The sequence below is a fragment of the Mesoplodon densirostris genome, chromosome 2, assembly GCF_025265405.1.
Source record: "Mesoplodon densirostris isolate mMesDen1 chromosome 2, mMesDen1 primary haplotype, whole genome shotgun sequence".
Taxonomy (NCBI): Eukaryota; Metazoa; Chordata; class Mammalia; order Artiodactyla; family Ziphiidae; genus Mesoplodon; species Mesoplodon densirostris.
Window position 1 is genome coordinate 4,497,689 of NC_082662.1, and position 12,330 is coordinate 4,510,018.

The 12,330-nt window shown below is 57.5% G+C and overlaps 1 protein-coding gene across 1 annotated transcript in view; it reads right to left on the reverse strand.

Moving 5' to 3' along the window:
* Window positions 1-12,330, reverse strand: part of ACOT7 (acyl-CoA thioesterase 7) — a 92,634-nt gene that overhangs the window by 56,523 nt on the left and 23,781 nt on the right. Inside the window, exons 3-5 of the mRNA XM_060079530.1 lie at window positions 10,420-10,576; window positions 6,171-6,262; window positions 775-889 (exon numbers count right to left, since the gene is read on the reverse strand). Of these exons, the coding sequence (XP_059935513.1) occupies window positions 775-889; window positions 6,171-6,262; window positions 10,420-10,576 (364 nt within the window). The remainder of the gene's footprint in view (window positions 1-774; window positions 890-6,170; window positions 6,263-10,419; window positions 10,577-12,330) is intronic.

Genomic DNA, 12,330 nt, shown 5'->3' on the forward strand with positions numbered 1-12,330 from the left:
GCACCCACGTGCAGGGCCCCTGAGGAGTCGCTCCGGGACCCAGCATGGAACGTGGACACTCATCACAGGAGCCCGGCTAACATGGGGAGGTTGAGGGTGTGCAGCCCACTCTCCACACGGTAAGACGTGGTCACTGTGTGTGCAGAGGAGGGTGATGGGCGTCACCAGGCCCCGAGGCCCCCAGGCCCAGCCCTGCACGGTGTTCTGGCAGGGACTCGGGAACCTTCCCTCACCTACTTGGGCTGTGGAGGTGCGTCCTGTTAAAGCCAACAGCCCGGACTTACAGGCACAAGGATGAAGACTGGAAGGCAGCAGCCCCTGCGGCCAGCCGGGCACTCAGAGTCCATCTAACTTGAGGCCGCGTCTGGGCGGCGGGCCAGGGAACAACAATGTGGGAAACGCTGCTGCCATTCTGTCTTTTTTATGAGCCAGAAATCCTGTCCAGAACACACTCTTGGGCGAACTTGGGGGACAAATTCTCCGTGGCCAGGTGTGTGTCCCTCTGCCTGGGCAGTGGGGCCTCTCCCCACGGGGCCCTCCAGGTCAGCGCGCTACGGGAGCAGACGCACCGAGGCCTGCGGGGTTGTCCCTCCATCCCCATGGTCGGCTGTGCGACTGGGAAGGGGCTTGCAAGGTGCAGGGCCAAGGGGACAGCGCTCCCGGGACCCCAGAGCCTGTCTCAGGAGACAGCGCCAGGGGAAGCACCGGCCCAGGAAGAGGACGCTCGTGAAGTGGCCGCGCCGCCTCGGCCCCAGCCCACACCCCAGCTCCTACCTGGGTTCAGGACGGGCTGGATGATGTCCCCGTTCCGCCATGTGGTCTCCATGCGCTCCAGCTTCTGGGCCTCGTAGCGCTTGCGGCCCTCCTCCTCCTGCCCCTGCCGGGAGTACTGCGGGGGGCACGGGAGAGGGTCAGGTCCGGCCCCCAGACTCGGCTGCTGTGTGCGCTGCCTTTCTGTGACTGGAACTATCTATTCTTTCTCTGATAGTATATGTTTAACATAAATAATGAAGACACAGAGAAGGGGAAAATATCATGTATTCTTCCCCCTGCAAGAGTGCCTGGGTCAAATGTTTGCGTTACGTCCTCCCTAGAACTATTTTCATGCCCGTGCATAAATAAAAGGTTCTGCCATGCTGTATGTGAAGTTCAAAGTCATGGTATTTCCTCCTCTCACTGTATTCTCCTACCATAATTTATGTGATGGATCCATCATATCTGGGCCTTTAGTTTGCTCCCAATTTTTCTCCATTAAAACAGTATCAGGGACTTCCCTGGTGGCGCAGTCATTAAGAATCCGCCTGCCAATGCAGGGGACACGGGTTCGAGCCCTGGTCCGGGAAGATCCCACATGCCACGGAGCAACTAAGCCCGTGCACCACAACTACTGAGCCTGCGCTCTAGAGCCCGCGAGCCACAACTACTGAGCCTGCGCACTGCAACTACTAAAGCCCACGCGCCTAGAGCCCGTGCTTCGCAACAAGAGAAACCACCGCAATGAGAAGCCCGTGCACCGCAACAAAGAGTAGCCCCCGCTCGCCGCAACTAGAGAAAGCCTGTGCGCAGCAACAAAGACCCAATGCAGCCAAAAATAAATACATAAATAAATGTATATAAAAAAGAAATCATACTGACAATCTCAGCCACTTACCATGTTATACCTACCCCATTCCTTCCTGGGATTCTTTCCTGGACATAGAACTACAGAGTCAGGGAGCCCCAGGAAGGCTGCACCCCCTCCCCCACAAACAGGGAGAGGAGGGAAGAGGTCCCTGTGTGCCCCTGGCACTGGGCAGCCTCACTCTGCTGACTCCTGGCCAGCTGACACCCGCCAAAGCTAAAACAGCCCCCCTGAAGCTTTCCTAATGGATCACGGGGGTTCTGACCCAAGAAGCTAAAAATAAAGGTGACAGTCAAGGTTGGCACGATGGAGAATGCTGGGCCCTCTGGTGCCCACCGTCCTGGGGCCCAGTGTAGGGAACACCCCCTACCCTGGGATCCATCAGACAGGCCCGGGGTCCACAGGTGCCCTCACCGGCCCCACCCTCCCTGCTGACCCCTGCCCGGCCGCTCCCCTTCTGATGGGCTCTGACTGCCGCCCATCCATCCACTCTGCCTGCATCTCCCGCTGAGCCTGCGGAACAGCCGCCAGGCTCAGGGCCCCGTGTGCTCCTCTCTGCCCCCTGCAACTTCAGACCTTCTTCCAAAAGCCGCTTTTAAACATCTGCTTTTCCTGCTCGTGGCTCTCCTCCAAAACTGCCCAGGTCTGAACACATTCCATGGCTTAATTACCATTAGCTTGGGCTTGCGACCCCATCTCTAAAGGAGGCTGTGAAAGGAGCTGAGCGGTTTGTTCAAAAGAAACGAAGCATGGTGAGTATTCAAGTCGCCGTGGACAATTAGCCTCTTCCTCCATAAACAGATGGTTCCCCCACGTCCCACCACACAGAGCAATGCCTCTAAGAGTAGAGTTTGTGCTGTGCCTTTCTAGTAAAACTCAAGGATGTCTTACGTGTCCTCAAGAAATGCCTTTTTAAGAGATTTTTAACAAACGAGCCAACCTCCCCAGTCTAATAGATCCTCATGTCCAGCACACTCCTCAGACCTCTGCAGTCACACAGGGACCGATGAGGGCCCCGGTCCTGACACGGGCGACGAGGACCAAGAAAACGCAGCCTGTTCACAAACAAATGCCTCCTGCTGGCTTTAAATCTGGGGACATCACGAGAACCTCCTGATGATGGGCTGGCACCCAACTCTCACCCCCAAGGACTCATCAAACTCAGCTGTTTTGAAGCAGGAGCCAGCTCAGCTCAAACATCCAAGGCAACAGTCAGTGCGAGCCTTTTAACTCAAGCTCATGTTTAGACACCGATAAAAACCAGTGTCCACTCTCCAATGGCCCCCAGCCTCTCGGGGGCCACAGCTGTCCCCAGCCACCGCAGGGGTCTCTTTTTCCATCACAGGGCCACTGAGGTCGCTGTTCCCTGGGGGAAGAGGTGGAGCAAAGTGACGAAGTCCTCACTGAGTGACACTGCAGGGGGGAGGTGGGCTTCCCCCGGGGAGACGCACACATGTGGTCGGTCCACACACGCACATGTATGTGTGACAGTGGGTGTGTGTGTGTGTGTGTGTGTGAGATGCATGTTCTGTGTGTGAGATATCTATGTACATGTACGTGTGAGATATACGTATGATCAGCCTGTAATATATGTGCATGTGTGAGACGTGTGTAAGATACACACGTAGACAGAGAGACATATGTGTTCTTAATAAATGACCGCTACCTGTGAAGGGTCGGCAGGGGGATGCTGGCAGGACATAAGGAAGTCTGAAGGTCGAGCTACCAGCGCCTGAGCATAAACGCCCACGGGAGCCAGACCCGAGCTTTCCAGGACCGTCGCATGAGGACTCAGCTGGGCCGTGCCAATGCAAAGAGCAGAATGAAACATTTCAAATGAAATGATGAAACGAAAACAGTTGAAATCACCTGAAGGCTTATACGTGGGCCTAGCATGTGTGGGGGGAAGAAAGTGCAAATAAACATTAGCAACGGCTGCGGCTGGGAGCGGTGTGGCCTCTCCCATCTGGAGCTCTCTCTGCACCCGGTGGGACGCTTCCGACACTCCCCTCTACCACGGGCAGAGTGGATATTTATGTCTTATCAAACTCGGCTAAACAAAGGGAATGGGAAAGCTACCGGGGTCTCCACCAGGAGGTGGGAGGGAGGGCAGGGGATGAGAGGGGTGATGCAGAGAGCTGCCCCGTCCCTGCAGGGACAGCGGAGACTGACACTGCCCACCCACCTCCACTCCGCCCCACCGGCTAAAAACCCACCGGCTCTCAGCACACGGGCCCCTGAGGAGCCAGAAGGGAACAAAAGCTAATGTGTTTGGCCCAGGAATCTTCCTTCAGCAGCAACCCCTTAAGATCCACCATGTGGTGCTGAAACCAGAGATATGGCCTGCTAGAAATTTCTAGACTGTGTAGCATCTGAAAATTAAATCAGTTAAATAATGTGCCTGAGTATTTACATGCGATGTGGCTAATTTAACACCAAGTGCTTAGTGGGAAAAGATGAAAGCAGGGGTTAGCACGCTTGTAATCCCTAAAGGGAACCGTCACTGCGCCTCAGACTCACGCCTGCTTCTTGGGTTTGAAAACCCCTCAGTTAGTGCTGCTTGAAAATGATGCAGTTTCCATCTTGCCAGCAGCATAGAGGAGAGCAGCTCCAGGAAGAATGGGGGCGGGGTGGGGGGACACAGAGAGACAGAGACGGAGAGAGAGCTGGAGAGAGAGAGAGAGAGAGAGAGAGAGACAGAGGTGGGCTGGACTGAAGGCCAATGCTCTGGATTGAACAGCGTCCTGTCACAATTCCCGTCCACGTGGGACCTGTGCATGTGACCTTTTTGAGAACTAGGGTCTGTGCAGGTGTAATTAGTTAAGACACGTGCACACGCACACATACAGACAGACAGACAAAGACACACACACACACACACGGGAAGACAGCCAGATGACAAGAGAAGCAGACGTTGGAGTGATGCAGCCACAAGCCAAGGAATGCCTGCAGCCCCCAGGAGCTGGAAGAGGCAGGAAGGAGTCCCCCGCACCCAGAGCCTCCAGTGGGAGCCCAGCGCTGCCCATGCCTTGATTGTGGACTTCTGGCCTCAGAAGTGGGAGAGAATGACCTCTGTTGTGTAAGCTCCCCAGACTGCCACAGCAGGCCCCAGGAAACTCAAACAGGTGGGAAGCGTGGGGACCATCCGGCTCACACCCTGGCCCTGAGCGCCCCTCTCTCCTCACACGTGGAGGGACAGGCGGCACCGATGCTGGCCTGGTGCTCCTGGCACTACCGCCCTGCCCTCAGGGCACCAAACCCTGGACCACCAACCCGATGCAGACCAAGGTCTAAGCACACTTCCTGCTCCACATGGAGAGAGCTCCTGCTCCCAAGATGCTTTTTTAAAGTCTAGACTAAACGGCAGCTGGAGCCCAGCAGCTGGTCGCCCCCCAGGAAACACTCCGCCGGAGCCTGGACTGCGTCCACGGAGGCCAGGCAGGGTCCCAGGTCAGACGTGAGCTGGCACAGGGAGAGGGCAGGGAACGCCCCTGGGCTGACGTCTGCAGCAGCACACGGAGCAAGCCCCCCATCGCCCCAAGTGACCCAGGCCCTCAGGAAGCTGCGCAGCGGGGAGACGGGGTGGGAAGGGCTTGCGGTGGGGGGGAGGGGACAGGGGACAGGGACCGTTCCTCCGTGTGCTCTATTCCAGGGGTCCCCAACCCCCATTAGGAGCCAGGCCGCGCAGCAGGAGGTGAGCGGCGGGTGAGCGAGCGAAGCTTCATCTGCCGCCCCCATCACTCGCATTATCGCCTGAGCCATCCATCCACCCCCCCTTCCATGGAAAAACTGTCTACCACGAAAACGGTCCCTGGTGCCAAAAAGGCTGGGGACCTTTTACTGCTCTATACAGCTCCTAACTGTCTGGTTCCCAGTTTTATGATTCTTCAAAGTTTCTTCTACAGACATCTCGACCACAGAAAAATGCTCCCTGAGGGCAGACCCTGCTAAGCCAGGCCCCGGCCCTCTGAGGACGGCCCTCCCTCACAGGGGTTAGAGCGGAGCACCAGGCCTCCGGGGGAGCCGCCCAGGCCTGTCCTCGGGACATCCAGGGCCAGGGGAGCCACACGAGGAGGAGTGGGGTGCCGTTAGGGAAGGAGCTAAATCCCTCTATCAGCCCAATGTGCCCCCTCCAAACGTCTGCCCCCTGAGCCTGCCTGCAGCGGGGCCCCCCGGAGTGAACATGGCCAAGTCTCTTCACCCAGAGATGCCTCTGTCCACAGCAAAACCAAAATGAGAGGAACCAAGGCAGGAAGCAGACGCGGCAGGGGGAGAGAGCGGGGCTGAAGCAGAGACGTCCCAGCCTGTGCCCCCAGGACTGGACGCCCGGCACAGCCCCGTCACCCGCCTTCCCCCGGGCCAGGCTCCTCCGGGAGGGGTGTCCGCGGGGCCCAGGCCAGCCCCCACTGGCATTCCCAGCATGAAGGATCCCAGGAGGGACGCCCCTTCCCATTGCGCCTCCTGCTGCGGCCCAGCCCCGCCCGATGCTGCTCTCCTAGGACCCGGGCCCCTGCCGCCCACCCGGGAGAAGTGGGAGGGGCCTCCTTACCACCACCGGAGGCACCTCCAGGACCTTGTCCACGTTCTTCAGCGACAGGGGCACGTACCACAGGGTGGCCTTATTGGTCAGCTTTTTGGTACCTTCAGAGAAGACAAACACGTGAGTGATGGCTGGGAGCCGGCAGGGCGCCAGGCACAGGGCAGGCAGGGCCGATGCCACCTCTGGCCCCCACCCCCACAGCCTCTTCAGCCGCGAGGTGCACGTGTGGGCACAGACCGGGGAGAGGCGTGGCCCCCAGCCTGGGGACCCCCAATGCCAGCATGCTGCCCCCACCCTGAGGCTGCTGGAAAGACTGCAGGTCACGCGGTCTAAGCCTGGGCGGCCTGGGCCTGTCAGCTTTCTAGCACTTTCTAACTTGGAAGGCCCGCACCTGGAGGGCACCTACTCCAGGCAGGCCTCCCGGGAGCCTCCGGAGTGAGAGGGAGGGAAGGGCTGTGGGGAGGGGCAGACTGGCCACCAAGAAGAGCTCCGGCTGGACAGGAAGCAGCTCATGGGCCTGAGGCGGAGGGGCAGTGGAGGCAGAGCCCACCCAGACAGCGGGGCCACAGCCCAGAGCACAGCCGTGGGGTCGGCTCATCACAGCTCCAGCCCCCCGCGGCCCCTCCCTTCCCCAGGGCCACCTCCTTCCAGGTGGGAGGCATCACACCAGACACTTTTGCTGCTCGTGACTCAGCGCTCCAATGAAGAAGCTTCCATATGGGGGCTGAGAGAGGGCGGTGGGCTGCTGGCTTCTGCTCTGGGCTGAAGGACAGGAAACAGAACCTTCTTTGGGGCGCTGAGCCCAGCCTCAGGACAGAGTGGTGCCGTCAGGGCGGGAGGCCTGTCTGGGCTGAAAACCATGGGCCAGAAGAGCCTGGAGATCACTTGGTCCACAACCCTCACTTGTACAGGAGGAGCTTGAAGCCCAGAGAGGTCAAGGGGATTGCCTAGGCTCACACAGCAACTCGACGCCATTCTGAGTACAGACCCAGACCTCCCAGGTCCCAGTAATTTCAGAGAAGTGTTTGCGAGGATGCCTTTTAGGGCTTCCCTGGTAGCACAGTGGTTGAGAGTCCGCCTGCCGATGCAGGGGACACGGGTTTGTGCCCGGGTCCGGGAAGATCCCACATACCACGGAGCGGCTGGGCCCGTGAGCCATGGCCGCTGAGCCTGCACGTCCAGAGCCTGTGCTCCGCAATGGGAGAGGCCACAACAGTGAGAGGCCCGTGTACCGCAAAAAAAAAAAAAAAAAAAAAAGGATGCCTTTTAAAAGTTGCCTCTTCGACATGGACGATTCCCAATGTAGCGGCGAACAGGAGAACTGCAGGACAGAGAGAGGAAGTGCAGAAGCAAGGAGCAGCCCGGGGGCGGGGGGCTCGCCCTAAAGTCCCCCTCAGTGACTCACTTCCCACCAGTTCCTTCTGACCTGCCTTCCCAAGGCGAACCTGGGGCTTCAATTTCCTCCCCTTAAACGTAGCCCCAAGGACCAAGCCAAGCCCTGGCGGGTCAATTAGAAAGAGGGTGAGGCCCCTGGCGCCCAGGCCCGCTCCTCATGCCAGGATGTCCGCCGCTCCGCCCGGGCTCCACGGCACCACCAGGACCACAGGCAAATAACACGGAAAAATATCTTCACTGCACTTTGACTGAGAGTGAATCTGACAACCTGCTTTGGGGAATAAAGATTTCCTGTTTGACTCAGCTAGAGCCAGCCTGACAAGCTGGTTTCCATGGAAACCCCAAGTGGCCCTCCTCCAGACCCAAATGAACACCGTGGAGCAAATGAGGCAAAACACTCTAATTGTACTTTATCATTTAATAAAACCATCAAAAGACAAGTGCAGCACTAAAAACATCTATTCTGAAATCTTGAGAGCTCCCAGCTATTTTCTGGAGTGATTCGCAGCAATCACGCCCCAGTTAGCTTAATATTTTGACAGTTGCCGGAGATGAATGAGCAAAGGTTTGCGGGTTGTCTGCCTGGGAGCATGCTCGCCCGGCTGCCTCATGACAGGCGGCAAGGCCCCGAGCGAGGGGGATGCACAGAACGGGGGCCCTGCCCCCTGGGGTCTCGAAACACGGAGACGGCACACGAACAGCTTCAGGGTTCAGCCTGGTCGCCTGTTTGTCCGCCCAGCCCGGTCTCCCCACCTGTCCGAGTCCACCCGCCCACCCGGCCCGTGTTCACAGAGCACCTGCTGGGCAGCCCTGCCCCGGGCGCTGGGACTGCCCTGGACCAGGCGGCCACATGGCCTGCCCTCGTAGGGCTCCCATCCTCGTGGACACGCGGGCAGAGATGCATCAAGACAGGAAGGCCTCGAGACACGGGGTCCCAGAGTAAAAGAGACTCACACAGATCCAAACATGGAAAGATGGAGAGAGTTTGAGAGATGCACAGACATGGTGCTGAGACCCGGAGAGGGGCACCCGGATGTGAGAGTAAGGGAGGGGGCGCCCGGCCCTTCAGCAGGGGCTCCAGGGCAAGGCAGGCAAGGTGACTGAGACGTGTAGAGAAGGCACAGCCCCAGGGCTCCAGGTCTCACCGTCCCCATCCTGTGATCGGCCCTGGGGTCTTCCCGGGGCCTCGGGCCCCACCCCCCCGTCTCGAAAAGCTTGGCAGTGCTGGGCGGCGCCCCCCTGCTCTGAGCTCGGTCCCTCTCACGTGCACAATGCCCGCCCCGCTGTCCCGGAAGCCCATGCTCCTCAGTCACTTCTCTCTTTCTCGGGGCAGCTCAGGCTCTGCGTGTCCATCCTTCAGGGTAAGGGCGGCTGGGGACACTGGCGGGTGCAGAGCATCCTGACTGCAGGGCGGGGGCTGTCATCTCGCCACCACAGCTCTGGGCAAGCACTGCCTGCCTCCTGCCCGCTCCTGCCCCCAGAGGGGGGACCCCGCAGAAAGTGGGCGGGGCACGTCCTTGTAGACAAGGCCCTCTGCCCGCTTCCCCGCAGCGCAGAGGCCCCCATCTTCCTGACTCATCCACTCCTTCGTTCATTCACTCATCAGTGACCGAGTCCGTGGCTGTCGTGAGCCAGCGGGAAAGCACGGCCATTTCCCCTCTTGTGTCAGGAGCAGGGAGGCTCAACCCCCAGCACAGCCCAGGAGAGCAGGGTTGGGTCACGTGGAGGGCGGAGGGGGGGAGGGGCCCGCACCGCACTGGGCCTCCTCCCAGTGGGCTGCCAGCCCCAATGTGGGAAGTCAGGGCCAGAGGACCCCTTTCTGTGCCACAGCCCGAGACCAGCAACCAAGGCCCCTTCGATGCCGGAGCTGCCTGCCAAAGACCGGGCTCAGGCCACAGATGCAGGACATGGGGCACAAGCCCACTGACCACTCCCCACCCCCAACCCCAGGCCGTGGCTCGGCTAAATCGTTCACTGTGCAGTGGCTGGGCCTGCTGCGGTCACCGCAATGCTCCAAATGAATAACTGAGCTCCTGGCCCGTGTCGCGGAGAAGCCTGGAGCCCCTTAAAGATCTCTGAGCACAGCGCTCTGCAGGCAGCCACGGCCGAGGAGAGGGCATCAGGAGGAGGCACAAGGACCCAGGCAGCTCCTTCCTCTAGAACGAGCACGGAGTCTCCTCTGGGTGGGACAGCAGGTGGCCTGGGACGAGGCAGTGGGCAGTGAGGGGCCCGAGGGGCCTGCCTGCCTCATCAGCATCTCCGTTATAAAAAGCAGCGACTGTGAACCGAAGCCACACTCCCCTGCAGTGCCCAGTGGGAGGGTGAGAAGGGGTTTCCATGGTTACCACTCTGAGGAAGAGAATATTCAGATCAAAGCAGAGTCAAAGGTTCGCCCAGGGAGCTCCAGCCTAGGCCTGGCTTGCGGGGCCCAGGGGAGCACAGCAGAAGCCAGGGCAGCGTCTTCCAGGGGCAGCAGCTCCACCGTGCAGGGAAGGGCGAGGTGGGGGCTGGGGAGACGGCAGGGGGGCCGGAGGGCGGCATGTGCCCTCCCAGCCCGCTCCCACCCTCTGCCCAGACCCGCTGGCCGCCAGGCCCCTTCCTGCCCAGGAAGGCAGGGGGGCCGTACCCTGGGCTCGTTGCCTAACTCGTCTGCGGCCCCGTTTCCCGGTCTGCGAACGAAGCGAGGACGGCAGAAGTCCCTGCACACAGGTGGAGGTGGAAATGCAGGGAGGTCACCCACAGACAGTGTTCGGACCACCCAGGGGCGGTCAGCCCTCAACGGACGTGGGCTGCGGCTGCTGCCGTACTGCTGCCGTCACCGCTGTTCCCAACCCCGCTCGCGGGCTCAGCAAGAGGAAGTTACCTGTGAGGATGTTTTCGGACATCACGTGGACCTGGACCTCCACCGAATGCTTGGAGGTGTAGGTGATCTCCGCGCTGACGTGGGCCACCTCGCCGATGCACATGGGCGACAGGAAGTCCGTGCGCTCCACCTGGGCCAGGGCGGCCACGCAGCACTCCTGCAAAGACCAGAGGCGGGTCAGCCTCCCACGAGGCCCCACCCTGGACACGCTGCCCCAAAACGGCCCTTGGTTTTTTCCCCACTGTTAAAAGTAATGCAAGTTATTGCCACCACACACTCCTACATGCAAAACCAGGAGATGAAGCACTGCCCGAGGGCAACACGGCAAAGCGGTTGATACAGGCGATTCTGAGTGCTGGGGTTCCGAGCGGCCTGTTTCTTTTTTCTGACGTTTCTACAAAAGATACGTATTACTTGTATAATGAAACGTGAAAAAAGGCATACATACTTATTATAGAAAATTTGGGAAGTACAGAAAAGGAGGCAGAGGAGGGAAGATCCCTCCTCCAATCCAGAGATAACCATGGTTTCTATTTTGGGATCTTTCTTTCCAGGCTTTTTGCCCCAAGAACAGGAGTTTTACTGGTTCACTTGTTTGGCTGTCTGGCTCCTTGTTTTGCAGTGTTAGTCACAGATAGTTGTCACTTACAGTCATGTATAGTTGTCATATATAGTCTTACGTAGTTGTTCAAGCACTAAATATACACTTTCACAATCTGCTTTTTTCACTCAACAGGAGGAAAAATAATCTGCCCATGTTGTGACAAGCTCTTAGAAATCACAGTTCTTCTTTTTAAATGTTATTTATCCTTCAAATAGGCAACCCATTCTCATGACTCAAAATTCAAAAGGAACAAAAGGGTATATGTCCCCGGCCACCCAGGACCCCTTGGTAACTGGATGGACGCAGCCAGGCAGCACGTGCACGTGGGGTCCAGCGGGATCCACCTGGGAGCTCACACTCTATGAAAGTGAGGGACTTGCTTCCTCATTTCTTTTCTTGACACTATCTACGACTGCCACTTCACGATACTCCATCGCAAAGATGTTTCTTAACGGCCAAATAAAACATTCTTCTGTTGTTACATTTGTATCAACCTCAGTTGTCTCTTATTATAAATAACCCTGTGATGAGGGTCCTTTTAGTTAAGTCGTTTTCAGTCTTGGGGATTGTTTCCAGGGCGGAAGGGACAAACATTTCGGTACGTGCTCCCAAAGTGCTTCTCGGCAGGGCAGAGTGCTTGACGTGGCCCCAGCACTCCCGCACCAGCACTGAACATCAGGTTTTTTTTTTTTTTACTTTTAGTTTTTATTGAGGTAACATTGGTTTATATCATTGTGTAAGTTTCCTGTGTAACATTATATTTCTACTGTATACCCTACAGCGTGCTCACCACCAAAAGTATAGTTTCCATCCGTCACCGGACAGTCGATTCCTTTACCCATTTTGCCCCTGGGCCACTCCCCCACCCACCCCTTCCCCTCTGCTAACCACTGCCTTGTTCTATCTATGTGTTTTCGGTTTGTTCGTTTCTTTTTCGTCTTTTATATTCTACCTATGAACAAAATCATCAGGTATTTGTTTTTCTCCATCTGACTTATTTCACTTACAGCATCATTCCCTCAAGGACCACCGATGTTGTCACAAATGGCAAGATTTCATCTTTTTTTTTTTTTAACCTCTGAGTAACATTCCATTGTGTGTTTGTGTACGCGTGTATACCATAATTTATTTATCCACTCATCCATCAATGGACCCTTAGGTTGTTCCATGTCTTGGCTGCTGTAAATAATGCTGCCATGAACACAGGGGTGCAGATACCACTTCGTATTAGTGTTTTCATTTTCTTTGGATACATACTCAGAAGTGGAATAGCTGGATCACATGGCAACTTTATTTTTAGTTTTTGA